The sequence below is a fragment of the Choloepus didactylus genome, chromosome 3, assembly GCF_015220235.1.
Source record: "Choloepus didactylus isolate mChoDid1 chromosome 3, mChoDid1.pri, whole genome shotgun sequence".
Classification (NCBI taxonomy): Eukaryota; Metazoa; Chordata; class Mammalia; order Pilosa; family Megalonychidae; genus Choloepus; species Choloepus didactylus.
This window is the reverse complement of record NC_051309.1, coordinates 212,302,709-212,318,183: the sequence shown is the minus strand read 5'-3', so window position 1 is coordinate 212,318,183 and position 15,475 is coordinate 212,302,709. Positions and strand designations below refer to the sequence as shown.

General features: G+C 46.7%; 2 protein-coding genes across 2 annotated transcripts in view; one reads left to right on the top strand and one right to left on the bottom strand.

Moving 5' to 3' along the window:
• Positions 1-4,043, top strand: part of LOC119528971 (prolow-density lipoprotein receptor-related protein 1-like) — a 49,364-nt gene extending 45,321 nt beyond the window's left edge. Inside the window, exons 31-33 of the mRNA XM_037829126.1 lie at positions 2,405-2,882; positions 3,471-3,579; positions 3,999-4,043. Coding sequence (XP_037685054.1) covers positions 2,405-2,882; positions 3,471-3,579; positions 3,999-4,028 — 617 coding nt within the window. The 3' untranslated portion in view covers positions 4,029-4,043. The remainder of the gene's footprint in view (positions 1-2,404; positions 2,883-3,470; positions 3,580-3,998) is intronic.
• A 6,955-nt stretch (positions 4,044-10,998) lies between these two features.
• Positions 10,999-12,831, bottom strand: CLDN23 (claudin 23). Its single transcript, XM_037829125.1, has one exon. The coding sequence runs from the start codon at positions 12,695-12,697 to the stop codon at positions 11,819-11,821; it is 879 nt and encodes a 292-aa protein (XP_037685053.1). The 5' UTR covers positions 12,698-12,831; the 3' UTR covers positions 10,999-11,818.
• Positions 12,832-15,475: the final 2,644 nt, after the last annotated feature.

Below are 15,475 nucleotides of genomic sequence, written 5' to 3'. Positions count from 1 at the left end.
GCTGTCTGTGAAAATGTTTACTGGGTGGTTACAGTGGGTGTTTAGCGCGTATGACACCGCCAGAATTTCCCCCACTTGGACTGAATGAAGGTTGACATAACTGAATAGGCGGGGTTCCGGGTGGTCCTGGGAATAAGAGAGAAAGGCGAAACGGGTTTTGGAGGCATCAGTGAAGACGGTGGTGGCACCTGGGATGGGTGCAGAGGAGGGGAAAGGATGGAAGGGGCTGCGGAAGGGAAGCTTGGCGAGCCCCTGTAACAGTCGATGGCTAGGATAATGGCAGCTGAATTCCCCTTGAAATCCTTCCAAGAGGATTTGCATGTCCGGGTTATCACGGATAAGTAGGCGGGTTTGGCCTGCGTCCAGGGGCCAAACAATTTTTTCTGGTGGCTCTCCAAATACATGAACAGCCAGAGTGACTAGATCTGAAGCTAGGCTGATCCAGAGCCGCACTGCGGGGCAAATTTTCCTAAGCCGGCTTTTAGCAGGGTGCACCTAAAGCAGAGGGCCTGCCACGGCAGTGGGGGTAGGGGCAGCGCTGTCCTAAGGGTTGCCTTGAGGTGTAGAAGGCAGCCAGGGGTTGTTAGTCGGCGGGGTGGGAGGAGTAGCGGCAACTGCCGGTAGCGGCTCCGAGGGGGAGCTTGTCGAAGGGGGAGGCGGAAGTGGGAGGCCCCAAGCGTCGCAAGATGGCGGCGCGGTAGGCGTGGCTAAGACACAAGATGGCGGACCAGCCCCGCCCTGTGAAAGGGCGGGGTCTAAGGCATAAGATGGCGGACTAGCTCCGCCCTGTGAAAGGGCGGGGCCTAAGGCATAAGATGGCGGACTAGCTCCGCCCTGTGAAAGGGCGGGGCCTAAGGCATAAGATGGCGGACTAGCTCCGCCCTGTGAAAGGGCGGGGCCTAAGGCATAAGATGGCGGACTAACTCCGCCCTGTGAAAGGGCGGGGCCTAAGGCGTAAGATGGCGGACTAACTCCGCCCTATGAAAGGGCAGGGCCTAAGGCGTAAGATGGCGGACTAGCTCCGCCCTGTGAAAGGGCAGGGCCTAAGGCGTAAGATGGCGGACTAGCTCCGCCCTCTGAAAGGGCGGGGTAAAGCGCATGCGGTTTCCAGCCCGGCTTAGGGCTGACGTCATCACTAGAGCACTTCCTCCCCTTAGTGGAAGAAGAAGGAGGAAGTTCGCCATTTTGGAGCAGTCTGGGGGGGGGGCGGTTGCAAAGAGGTACACGGCGCCAAACAAAGAAACAAACACACAAAGGACTACAGCAAAGTAATGGAGGGAAAGAGGGAGAGCGTTAGGAGGAATGGGGGTCATAGAAGAAAAGAAGGAGAGGCAGCCGGGATAATTGGGGAAGGGAGGAGCGGCTCCGGAGCGGCGAGGGAGAGGCGGCCCCTAACGCGGAGCGGCGAGGGAGAGGCGGCCCCTAACGCGGAGCGGCGAGGGAGAAGCGGCTCCGGGAGCAGCGAAGGAGAGGCGGCCCTTACCTTGCAGGCGAGGAGAAGGGGAGCTGGAGAGGCGTCCGGGCGAGCGGGTGGTGTACTGGATCGCTGCGTGGAGAGGTCGCGCCCCACGTTGGGCGCCAGTTGCAGTCGCAGTTGATTTATCTGGGGGGGGGGGGCGGCCGGTTGCTGAACCCTCGGCTCTCGGCGTTGCTCGGAGGGTACCGGCGGCGGGGGCTCTTTCCCGGAGGCGAGGGCGAGGCGGGGGACTGGGCCCGGTCCCCTGCGGAGGCGTGCAAGGTGTGGAGGGCGGCGAGAAGGAACAGGCAGGACACGGTTCTTTGAGGGTGAAGAAGCTAAGAGAGTTTATTAGGGGTGAGCACAGGTTATATAGGCTGGCATAGAGGGCGGGGGTTGTTACAAGTCAATACTGAGGGGATAAAGGCTAGGATTGGTTCTGAGAGGGTGCGGAGGTTAGGATTGGTTCTAAGAGAGCACGGAGGTTGTTTGAAAAGGGGCAGGAGTTCCTCTGGCAACGGTGTCTGGCAACAATGTATGCGCACTGGTGGTGATGGGAGTTGCACTGGCAACGGGGAGTGTCCGGGCAAGATAAGGGGGTGGGGAAAAGGCGGTTCCTCCGGCAAGCCTCCCCTAACGGTGGTATTTTGGGTGAGGAAATGGGGCCTGCCTCCGGCCTCACTTTCCCAGGCCTGGGGGGCTGTGGAGGGCGCTGTCGCCCGTGCCCACCACCCTCCCCAGGGGCTGATCAGGTCCCCTGGCCCAGGCCCGCCAAGTTGAAGCACGTAATCAGTGTCCCGCAGGTAGTGGTTATGATTTCGTAAATCCAAACTTATTTGGTTAAGTCCACTAAAATTCTTGTTCTCTCAAAATGGTTCTTAACTAACAAATATGTATATATAACAAATATATATATATAACCACACCTTATACCTACTGTTTTTGCAGGTATCTATCCAGAGAAAACACATCCGACACAAATATTTAAAAAACCAGAGCCTGGAAAAAGGCCAACTCCAAAAGCTAGCCAACCTCTCCAAACTACCAAGACCACCGAGGCTAGACACTCAGGTCAAAAAGTGATGGACTATCCTGTCAGAAAAACACTGACTGCTCTTATTCCAGCTAGGGAGAGCAAGACTCTAGAAACCAAGGAAAGAGGACGTTCTGTTCATCCCCAGGACTCACAGAGGGTGGAACATCTACCCTGTAGCAGCGATTTCTGCAATGGGAGGGGGATCTGTACAGTGGAAGGAGAGCTGAGAAAGTGCAGCTGTCTGAGGGAATATGGTGGTGACTACTGTGAAAAAGAAGCACCCACACTGTCCCCTGGCCACATCGCCCTCGGTGTAACCTCTGCCTTATCAGTGGTTTTGGCAGCTCTGGGAGCATTTGTGTATTTCAGGAGAGAACATGAATTTAAGAGGTGAGCAGCTTTAATATCTCCTTGGAACAGTTTAATGTTTATAAAATAAGATTAACAGTGGAGTTATAAATCCATTCTTAGAAATTTGTCCTCTGAGGAAGAATTTACGTGATGCAGCAGCCATCATCTGTTAGATGATCTGGAAAAATAATATTCGGGACGTCTTTTAACAACATCACGTGGTTTTAGTATTTATGCAGGTAAAATCTGCCTAAACAGCTGTCAGTGCACAATATAAGGAATAAAGTGAGAAGATTCACCTCAAATGATAGTTTGGAGGAAAACTTTGCTAGGAGGTGAAAAAAAGAAACTCAGGAAGAATTTAAAGCAAGAGCACCAAGTTTCATCCAAGAGCAAGAAATTCATTGGATTAAAAAAAAAAACAAGAATAACAGAATGGTGTTTCTATCAAAACATCATAAGTTTTTTGCTTTGTTAAAGGGATAATTAAAACAAGGCATAATTCCTATAACCATAATTTACAATAAGGGGACATATTAACAATACCCCAATCCCAATTTCCATGTCAAGGAACAGTTCTTCTGATTTCCTTCCTCCTCCCCTCCCTCCCTCCCTTCCTTCCTCTAGAACTACTACAGCATCATCAAGAAATTTGACCTGCTATAAAGAAAATGACCAAGAGGAAGAGAATCTAATGAACAGTGCAACTTTTGTCAATGAAGCCTACGATGAACAGGTATGCTGGGATATCTCTCTGAGAAAATATGATTGTGGGACACAGTTAAAGAATGTCCTTTCTGAAAATCCTAGCTAAGTGAAAATAAGCAACATTGACTTATAGGGCTTCTTATTATTGGTGAATGTTGCTATTATGTATATCAAACTAATAGTAACTTTTTCTTTAGACTCTGGTTTGAACAGTTAAAGGCTGAATAAAGTGAAACATGCATGAAATAGTAGCCAAGGAATTCAGCTTTTGGTGGACTTCCAAATAGGGCTCGATCCTATCGTAGGGTAGGTTGGGATGTTCTTAGGATTAATTGGTGTTTTCCATAAACTTTATGTAATCTCTGCTAACTTCCTGCCAAGCTCAAACACCTCTACATTTTTGCTTTAGGTAATGCATATTCTCTAACTTTGTCTCTTTTCCCACAGGAATTATTAACCTCTTTACAAAGTGACTAACCAGATAAAAAAGGAGCTGAAACACCTCAATAAAAATGGTTTATACATTTCATTGTGTAGTGTACTGTATTAATTTCTGTAACATGTTTTGGTAAACAGTAACTTTTTACTTGCTTGTTTCTAAATTGGAGGACTTCACCTGGGTTTGTATCTGGTGTGGAATGACTGAATATTCATAGGTAGGGTCAGATTTACATGCAGTCTCCATGTAATTTCAGTTATGGTTTATCCACAGAAGCAAAGTGCCTGGCCAGTACCTGTCAGAAGTTCTGGATGTAAATCTTGGTTCTGATGCTAACTTTGAGCAAATTGACTTCTCTGAGCCTATTTCCCCATTTTACAAAATAGAATGAACTCTTGTGAATCTTTACCTTTTAAGATAAAGGTCAAGCTCCTGCAGGGTAGTAATATTCAGATGTTATTTCCTGCCACTCCCTCTCCTGTTATATTTTGCTGCTAAGATAGTATACGCTTGATGAATATCAAGTGTATACTTGATGAACACTGTAAAAGCAGTGTTTTTCTTATGCTCTCATTTGATTCTGAAAATAACAGAACTGGTAAATATACTTTTTCTGATAAATTATTTTCTAAGCCTTATTTAAAGTGGAAATTAGGGTGGATACTGTAGGTAGGGACATAGTAGGGTATGGACCAGGATTCTTCTCAACTATCTTTGAACTCTGAGGGAAATATGGAAATGCTATTTAAAACTCAATTCCCCTTTGACTGCTAATACGTCTGCTTGTCTTCCCAGATTACTACTTTATTCACACCCATGTATGAGGGATCAAGTGCGTTGAGTCTTTGATGGGAGACAGAGTAACGCAGCAGGAGTTTGGTCTAAAATCTGATAGCAGCAAACTTGAGCAAATCACTTAATCCTGAACCTGTTCCCCAGTTATAAAAATGGGAATAACAGAACCTAACACAGGCCTTATTGCGCCTTGAATGGAAATGCCTGTACACTGCTTAGCCAACTACTTGGGTCTGATAGCATGAATACAAATTATAATAAACCCAACTTGAGTTGGAAGATTTTTTTCTTGCTTGCATCTTCTCTAGACTATACATATTTGGCTTCTTGCAGAATGAGTTTGTGCAGACTTCCAGGCATGTAAATCTTAGGCTTATTACTATACATACCATACATTAAATAAACTGTGCTTTGCAATCAAATCTGAAGATATTGAACAATTTCTGGGTGCTTCTAAGTTAATTTGCCAGTGGGGATTCCCTAGGATATCCTGAGAAATGTCATATAATCAATATTAATTGCTTGTGTGGGAGACAAATCAAAATTCCCAAATAAAGTTCAATTTGACCTGAAGAACAAACGCTGGGGGCTCTACCTCTGATGAAGAGGCAGGGCTTTGTCTCCAGCTTGGAGACTGTCACTAAATTGCTTCAGGGGCTCAGCTGCATCTGAGAGGGTGAATCACAGGTTTTTCTGGCTACCCTCTCCCATAGCCAACCTCTCTGCCAAGTTTTGCCCCTGGCAAGACTCTGCCTCTCCCTCTGCACCAAGTATATAAGAACAATATGGAAGAATCAGGTTCTACAGCATGATGTGTGTCATGATGTATGAGTGATGTTCTACAGTATCACCATTCTCTCTGGACAGGCTAAATCCTGCCTTGGTCTGCTATGGGATCCTAACCTTCCCTCCAAACCTCTAGGGTGTGCGTTATGGTTGGCTCTGCTTCTGCAAGCTCTGTACTGGAAGGTTACTCTAAGCCTAACCCTGCTAGTCTGCAGGCCCTGTTTCCTGTTTGGACCCCAGAAACACCTCTTATTTCTCCTTCCTTGGAAAAAGAGAGCTGACTGCAGCCAAATCTCCTAGTATGCCATATATGCCCCCTTTACCCAAACTTAGATAACCCTTTTGTTATCTTTGTTTTGCTGTGAGTGTATGCCTAAGCATTATCCCACCTGAATTTAGTTCAACATATCCTTTTATGCTATTCCCATTCAAGAATTTACAAAACAGATCTGAATGTTAACTCACCTCATTTTTGCCAGAAGGATTTAATTCTGAGTTTTAATAACTCAATTTCATAATATTCTCTATTTAAAGAAATGGTATGTTATCAACTGTAAGAGTCTTCTATTGTTCTAATATCTAAAATAATTTCTGTACACGGAACAGTGTGAGACTTGAATTTCTTTATAGAAACTGAACTTCTGTAATACGGTAATAGGTTTGGGTTCTTTTCTGTAAGAACAAGGAGCTTTAGAAAAGTTAATTGTTTTGTGCTTTAGGCTGAAAGAGACCTATTCAAAACATGACCTTTTGTATCTGTGTTGGTTTGAATCTGTTATGTCCCCCACAAAAGCCATGTTCTTTAATGCAATCTTGTGGGGGCAAACTTATTAGTCTTGATTAGAGTGGTACCTTCTGATTAGGTTGTTTCCATGGAGATGTGACTACCCAACTGCAGGTAAGACCTTTTGATTAGATAATTTCCATGGAGGTGTGACCCCGCCCATTCTGGGTGGATCTTGATTAGATCACTGGAGTCCTTTAAGAGAGCTGAGAGCCCACACAGAGCCAGATGTTTGGAGATGCTGGGAGATGCAGACAGAAGGACATTTGGAGATGCTAAGCTAAGAGATGAAGCCCAGAGTTTGTCCCAGAGAAGCTAAGAGAGAACTTCCAGATTAAAAAGAAATGCCCCAGGAGAACCAAGCTGAGAGCTGAGAGAAGCTAAGAGAGACAGAAGTCCAGAGACATTTTTGAGAAAGGCATTTTGAAACCAGAACCCGGGAGCAAAGGACCAGCAGATGCCAGCCACATGCCTTCCCAGCTGACAGAAGCATTCCAGTCGCCATTGGCCTTTCCTTAGTGAAAGTATCCTCTGGCTGATGCCTTAGTTCAGACGGTTTTATGGCCTCAGAACTGTAAATCTGTAGCATAATAAATCTCCTTTATAAAAGCCAATCCATATCTGGTATTTTGCATAATGGCTGCATTAGCAAATCGAAACAGTATCTATTGCCAGTAATTAAGAGTCAACTCAGGCACTGTTTAGGAAACAAATGGGGGAGGGTGATGGATGTACTAAGTTTCTACTATTAAATACTCCTGGGAAATTTGAGGAATTAAAGAAAACTGCGAAGTAAGAGATGGAGTGTGTTGTTATCAGACCAAGTACTAATTTTAAGGTCAGTCAGCTTCCCTAGCCTCCACTGATCAGATTTTCTTTCTTTCCTTGGATTCATCTAATTCTTAACCTTCATCCTCAACATTAAATTTTGGTTTTCTATTAACATCTGATTCACTCTTCCCATTTATACAGGTGAGGAAACTAAAGCCCAGCAAAGGCAGGGCTTACACTGTAGGAGGGGTATATCACCTAAGTTCTAGAAAAGCTGCAGTGACCTTGTTTAGCCTCTTTCAGTCTCATGGTTAATGGCAGCCCTTTGAGAGCCACTAACATGAATGGAAGCAGCGATGGCGGAGGGGAGGGGACATTTGCAATACGCATGGGCAAGGCACTTAGTACCTGTGAAATGCCTTTACTCTGTCAGGCTCTCCACCTAGTTAGCACACTCACTAGCTTACAAGTGGGACTGCTTGCTCACCTCCTCCTTAGACTGTGTATAACTTGGACAGGCCAGTTGGACAAGAGTTAGGTAGTCATGCTTAAATCAAGCCTGGACTTAAGCCATTATCTCAACACGCTCCTCCTAGAGAATCAAACTCTGTAGTCAGCCTTGTCCCCCAGCTTAGCCTTGTCTCTCTTTTTCTGGATTTGAACAAATTAAGCCTTGTTTTCCTATGTTCGATCCTGCCTGATGGAGAGTTGCTGGAAGTCATGTTATTGGGTGCAGTGAGGAAATACAAGAATGTGGGTGAGAGGAAGTTGGGAATATTGGGAGAGAATACCAAATAAGCTTTCCTTTGAAGTCATGATTGAGTCCCTTATGTTCCTCCTTTCCCACACATGGAGAAAGACCTTTTCCGTAGTGATTTGGGAAAGGAGAAGGCTTGAGTTGTGCTTTGACTGCTCCTTGTGAGCAAATTATAACTGACAAGCAATGTTGCTACTGGGGCCCACTGGTTCCCCACCAGGGGCCCTCTCCCCTGGGCTAGAGGTAAATGGAAACACTCAGAGTTGCAGAAACCCCTGGGGCCACAGATCACTTTCTACAAGTGGCTGGGTTGTCTAGGAAGTGAGGAAACACAGTGTACAGAAACAGGTTTTAGAAATAACTTTATTAAATTGTTAATAGGCCTGAGGAAATGTTAGTATCTATTCTAGGACTATAAAGGTAAATGGAAACTATCTGTGCCCTTAGCTTCAATTTAGAGGTAAAGGGGGAATATACACCAGGGATTAAACCACATGTAAGTGACACTTTTAAATACACTTCCCAACAGAAGGGGTGAGGGAGTATTTTAAGGTGTGTGGGGGAGGGGTGGGTGGAGAAAGTAACATGGGTAAGCAAAATCTTCAGTGAAATCATGAATGGAATTTAGCTCACCTAAGAGTGGATATTATGTGAGAAAGATCCTGAGAGTTTTAAAGAGATGAATGACAGACCTTCATTATAGGAAGGCCAAATTGAATATTTGGGGTGGGTTTCCTGGTTTGGAACTTTTCCAGCCCTTCTGGGGATGTGGTAAGGCTCTGAGGTTCTAATGTCTTCTCCATCTACTGCATTTGTGAAGCTGCCTAAATACAGGCAGAACAGAATGTTCCAGAGTGTGTTCCCTCCTAAAGGGGTCATTAGCTTATAGGGAGTAGACAGCCAGATTTACCCAGCCTTGCTTACTCAGTTTTACCACCATTGGCTTCCTGTCCCCATCACCCAGTTCTACAAGGAAGTAGAGCATGCTGGTACTGAGACTGCTCCATCAGCCTGTTTTTACTGATATTGCCTTAGAGGGGATTTGGAACTTGCTGTTCTCTCTTCCTGGAATGCTCACCTCTCTCTTCTTTCAGTTCTCTGTTCAAGTACAGCTTCCTTTGGACCACCTTTTCCAAAATACCATCCTTTTTTTCTCTAGCCCTTGTCTCTGGTTTGTTTTTCTTCATTTTGCAGGAACACTGTCTCCCATGCTAGAATATGTAAGTTCCACAAACGCAGGGGGCCTGGAATGGTTTTGTTTTCTACGGCTCCCACAAGCATTCTGGTAAAACGACATGTGTTCAAAACTTACTGAGTGAATGATCTATGCAATGAAAATGGGGGTGATTGCCAAAATGCATTTAACAGCACCTCCCAGAGCCTCTGCAACGGTTAAACAGCTTGCGTGCTGGTAAACCTCATTCCTCCTTCCTGAGGGCGTGCATCTAGATCAGAGCCAGATTGGGGAACACTTAGAGCAGGAGCTGTGCTAATGCAGTTTCTGCTCTACTTTCCTCCAGGCATAGCTGGGGTAATTTTGAAGACTTTACCCGTTAATGGGGACACATACTGCAGGTGGTGAATGGGAGGATTACAAATGAGCTGTGATGGCACATCATAGCTGTAAAGGGCTTGAAGCAAGCGGCACTACTGATCCATGTTTTTGGTTTCACTGCAGTGTAGTTGCTTGGCCAGTCCCTCAACTGAGGCTAAGCGTCACCTGACACCTTAAATCTGAAGCCCATCATCAGTGTACACTGCTGTGGCGGAGAACCACTCCCTGGCCCCAAACTTTCCAGCCTGATGTGGGAGTCCCTTTCCATGCCATCTTGAATGTTTCTATGGCAAATAAAAGTTAATAATTATTAAAGGGTGTTTTGGGTTTTTTGTGTGTGTGTCAATAGGGAAAAATACAGTTTTAACTACCAGCAACAAAATCATCATCATCACTGGAGAGGAAGTGTTTTGAATGTAAGTCAGTGGAGAATAATGGGGGGAGGGGGGTTGCATACAAATGCTAGTTTTGTTTGTTTTTGCCAAGACTTCCCTAGAAATATTCAGAATTCTGATGCAGGAAAGATTCTGTAGAACTTGTCAGAAACCCCAAATCCTTATGTTGTCTGCTAGATCCTGACGTCTCTGCCTTTTGAGGTGTTAGCTGAAAAGCGCAGCACCATCATCTCTCTGACCTGGCTGGCTCTGTGTCCTGGGGCAAGTCCCCTGGCTCATCAAGGCAGCAGGTGCTCAGGGGTCTGATAATGCACCACCAGCTGGAATTGGAATTTGAGGACGGGACAGTCCCAACCAAAGCCTTACAGCTGCAAGTGTGGGCCCTGAACTCTCATTGGCATCTTCTGGGAGCTAGTTAGGAAGTCAGAGTTTCAAGCCCCTCTTCAGACCTACAGAATTAGAATCTGCATTTGAAAAAGATCTCCAAGTGACATGGCTGCACATTAAAATCTGGTCTCAAAAAGAGTCCAGTGATTTTAGTGCAAAATGGCAAGGGAAGTATGGCCTAAATCACTCTCTTCCACTGCTAATAAACAGCATGTGCTGTTTCATTAATTCCACTATATAGCTCTCTATTATTGCTTACTGAACTGAATAATCTACCTCCAAAATAGCTATCAAAGGTGGGTTTTAAGATGAGATTCAGTTCAGTTAAAGGCACCCCTAAATCAACTACGTGGTATTAAAGTCAGCTCTGCTGGGGATTTAGTCCCAGGGAACACTTATCTGCCTACCTGGGATTTTAGGCTCTTATGCTACAAGAGGAAAAGATTTCTATTCTTACCTCTAGTGGAAACTGGTGCTTCTAGTTTTTTCAACAATAGACTTGGCTTTGCAGAAAAAAATAGCATGAACCTGAAAACAAAGCATTTGAGGATTTAAATGGGGCCTGTTGGTTTCTTTTTGTAGTTGTATGCTAGGGGTTGCAAAAATCAGGGTGTTAGATTTCAAAGAGGGGTCTGGGAGGCCAAGAAATAGTTATTAAGGAACACTTAAACTCCCAAAGGTGGTACTGGATACAACAAAGCTTTTGTGGATTTACTGAAACTGTTTTCATATTTTATTTATAAATAGAAAATATATAAATACATACTTCAACCTAACATGTTTTTGAACTGCCTGTATTTTCCACTTTGTACCAAATATTAAATGTAGAGTCCACTATGTAAAAGGTGAGGTTTCCAAGGAATACAAAACAGCATAAAGTTAGTCCCTTCATTTTCCTTCTGGCTTCTAGAAGAGAAACTCTGGAGTTAAGCTCAACTTTCACACCAAAAGTGATAGAAAAGATAAATCCTACATATGCATGAAGAAATGTAGATATGAATTAATCAGGATGTTTCATTCCATAAAAGTCACTAAAGGTGCTGTATTTCCATGGCTTTGAGAGATATTTTAAGAGCTTCAATCAAACAGCCAGAGATATATTGGCTTCTTGTGAGTTTGCATGAAAATGAGTTATACAGCCGAAATTGATAATATAATACTTAAATTGACGCAAGAATCATCCTGTTTCAGAATATTGTTGCTTCAAGGTATTCATTGCCTCTATTTGCTGAGATCAACTTTTTTTTTTTTTTTTTTTTTTTTTGGTAATTATTCTCTAACAATGCGATGCTCAGGCCACCCTCTATATCCTTCAGCTAAAAAAATGAAAAGGCCTGCCACTCTCTCCGGCCCTGAAATCCCTCTGGAGGTGAAAACCAAACCCTATCAAACCCAACGTGAACGAATTGTCCAAAGAGTCTAGAGTCCACAGGAAAGGAAGATCACCCTCCAAATCGGTTACAGGAAGGTGTCTGGCCAGCGGCCAGACGACACGCAAACTCAGGCCTGCAGGGATTGGGGAGTGGCAAGGGGAGTCCTTTGTCACCCTCAGTCCCGGCATGAGACCCCAGCCTGCAGACAAGACCGGGGGCCGGCGTCTACAGGTCGGAGTCGCAGGGCAGCGAGCTGCGGCAGGGCCGGGTGCTGCGTGAGGAGCCGCCCTGGGACTCGGCCCTCTCCTCCCCGTCGAGCACGTCCACCGGGTTGGTGTAGGTCTTAGGTGGCGGCCGCGGCATGGGGAAGCCAACTTTGGGCTTGCGGGCGTCTCCGAGCTCGGCGGGCCGCGGCAAGTGCTGGCCCTGGCTGTAGTACTTGATGGCGGGCGTGAGCTCTGGCTCGGGCCAGTCGATGTGCACGGTGCTGATGCTGCTGCGGCGCGGGTGGGCCGCGGGCGCCTTGCGGCAGCGGCTGCAGCGCTCCTCGCACCAGGGCGCGAAGCTGAGCGCCAGCGAGAAGCCGCCCAGCAGCAGCAGGCAGCTGCCCAGGTAGCCCAGCACCAGGCTGTAGCTGACCTGCACAGTGACGGGGCTGGACGGGGCGGGCAGGACGGTGCGGTCCTGCAAAAAGTGGTTGTACCAGGAGACCGGGATGAGGCTAAGGAGCCCCGCGACGAAGATCACGACGCCGGAGAGGCCGGCCAGCGCGAAGTGGGGCTCGTCCCGCCAGCAGCGCACGCCGAGCGAAGCCAGCAGAAGCCCCAGGGCCGTGGTGGCCAGGGACGTGACCATGAGTCCCCGCGCCACCAGCACAGGCTCGGCCTCAAAGTAGCCCCACTCGTCCGGCCGGCCGCACTCGCGCTCGCGGCTGCTCTGCTCGCGGCACGTGTCCCACAGGCCCTGGTACAGCACCAAGTCCACCGGCTGGTCCAGGAAGCCCTTTACCAGCCGCCAGCCGGGCGCCAGCGTGCAGGTCAGGGTGAGCAGCAGCCCGCAGGGCGCCAGGACCATGCCCAGCGTCATCACCAGCGGCGTCCGCATGCCCGGTCGCCGCGCCGCGCTCCCGCCGCCCGGTGCACCTGCTGCCTTCGCCGCCGCCGCGTCCTCGAATCGCCGTCCCTGGCGCGCTCCTGCGCACCCGGAGAGCGCCCCGGACTCTGGTTCCCGAAGTCAGCGCCAAGAGTGCCGGATCCTGCGCCCCTGCACCCTGATACTGTCGACCCGTTCTTTGTCTCCTGCGCGGCGTCTGCGGCGCTTGCCGCGGTCCCGTCTTCACTCGGGCTCCTGGCTGCCTCCCAGCGTCCGGGCCGCTCCGCCCTCCCGCCGTCTCTAATCGAAACCAGCTCGCGGGCGGGTCTGACCGAAACCGCGGGCCCAGGTGCGGCCGTCGAGGGGCGGGCGCCGTGGCCAAACCCGTCCCTGGCTGGGCGGGGCCCAAGGTGCCAGCAGGAGGCGGCGGGGCCACCCGGTGCGCGGCGCTCTCGGGGCTCTGGGCCCCGGCCTCCCGGAGGCGCGGGCGCCTCGCCCCGCAGCCAGGCCGCTGGGCCCCGCCCGGCCCGGACGCCTTGGGGACCGAGCAAAGGTCGCCCCGCCCCTGGTTCCGCGGTGCCGGGTGGGCGGGGAGGGAAAGGGGCGGCGCGACCCCGGCCGCCGCACCCGTCTGGGTTGCTGCGCAGCTTTACTGCTTCTCAGCGGATTTCAGTTCTGAAAGTTTTTCTGCCTTCCCTGCCCGTGGGCCCTGTGGATATAACCTCTCCTCTCTGCGCCCCCTGAGGGATTCCCAGCGGGTATCCGATGGCCCCTAAATGTTTTGCTCTGTTTACCTGCAGTGCTCTGAGCAAGGAGGGCGGCGCCGAGCGCTCCTCACGCTGCCAGAGGCGCACTGTGCAGGTGGGCACCTGGTAGAGAAGTGTGACCTAAAATGTTGCACTTGTTTAATTTGCTTAATAAGCTTTCCTTAATAAAGGTCCATTGTTTAATTTCCATATATACTCTGGATTATGTGTATTTCTGTGTTGTGCGTTTACAGCGTATTCTTCTTTTCTTTTTCAGATTTGTGAAAGACAAGTGGACAAAAAAAGGGGGGAGGCTCTCGAGTAGCCTCTCTCCCACACTTTTCAGGAGTAGCCTCTCTCCCACATTTTTCAGGTACTCATTGCCTTTGAGCTGTACTGCAACTGTCAATTGAAGAAAACTTAAGAGTATTGCATATTATTTTGTCCGTAGAAATGCAAATGAATTCGTCCAGCTGAAATGTAATTGATTTTGCCCAATGGATACTGACTGGTTTGCAATAATTTGTAAATTCATTTTAACATGCTCCTTTGCTTGTATTTGTGTGCTCTTTAAATTCTCTTTTGAACGGTTTGAAACATCTTACTGGTTAAATAAAATATTTGACATGTGTTCCTTTTACATTTGTGTGACAGTAATGGTTTTATACTTTTCTAAAAATTATTCTTTGACAATGCTTTTCTGTATTTTCCATTTTTCTTACAATGGGAGTGTATGACCTTAATTATTGGTTAAAATTAAAACTATTTTTAAAAATTAAAGTTAGATAAACACTGTTTTGAAATACTTTGGAACATTCTAGAGGACAAAACCAGGAATGAGAATGTTACTGGACCAAGGCAGTGGGTTCTCTGCCCAGTGTGCTCAGAGGACCAGTTCCTGAGACATTGGGGTTTCAAAGAGATGGTTTACTGCTAGGCGTGAAGCAGGAGAGCAGATGGCTTATTGGCCTAAAAAATCTGTCTCCTGAAGTCCAGTAACTGATAGTCTTATAGTATTAAAAGATGGGCAGATTTTGGGATAATGAGCACAATGGCTCCAGATGATGTAAATAAAGGTGATCTAATTATTGAGCATGCGCAGATTGATTACACACTTAGTCACAGAACAGTATGTAAGAAAATGGCAGCCTTAATTTGTTGATGGGTATGATTTTTAGTATTGTAATAAGGTATAGGTCGCTTATAGACTAAAGTCTAAGCTACTGTACATGTCAGGTGGGCCTATTTTGGTTAGATCCAGCTTCAGTTATCAAGAAAACTTTGGACTTGGGGTGGGTTAGTTCTGGGCTGACCCAAGATCCTTCATTAATAAAGATTTGGGGCCATCTTTAGTGACCATAAGACTCTAAAATTGAAAAACTGAATAAAATGGGTACAAGTGAAGGTTAGTCACAAGGTTTTTACTGTCACAGGGGCACAAGATAAAGGCTATACAATCATTATCAGACATCAAGGCAGCTGGATTACAGTTCAGAGATTTCAGTTATTTCCCTCTGTCTAATATACCAGAAAGTAAAAAGGAATATCTAAATAATGATTCAGTAATCATAACCATCCCTTAAATCCTAACTTCTTGGTTACAAGAATCACAACCATGTTTGAAACAGATCTTAGTAGAACCCTATTTCTTTTTTTTTTTCAAAATGATTTTCAAATGTTTTTTGTTCTTTATTTTAGTGCAAAGAATGGAAATGGGTGTAATGACATTTTCTTTCATTTTTGCCCCGGACACATTCCCAGAAATAATGGATAAAAGAAAAAAAAAAATTAATGGATATGTTGCATTGTCTGTAGTTTACTTCAAGACCTACCAGCACAGCCAGTATGATATAAATGAGTGTGTTAGTTTTCATCCACCCTGTAGCTGGAGTTGGTTGCCCAGATCAGGAAGAGCTGAAGGTGACTAGCTGACATTTCAGACTCTAATAAAAAAGCCACACTCCAGAGAGAGTATTCAAAGGCCTCAGTCATCTTTGTCTCCTAACAGTACCAGAAACTCTGATAATTAGCACAATCACTATTA

Coding starts and splice junctions, on each gene's coding strand:
- CLDN23 (XM_037829125.1), bottom strand. CDS start 12,697: ATGCGGACGCCGCTGGTGATGACGCTGGGCATGGTCCTGGCGCCCTGC.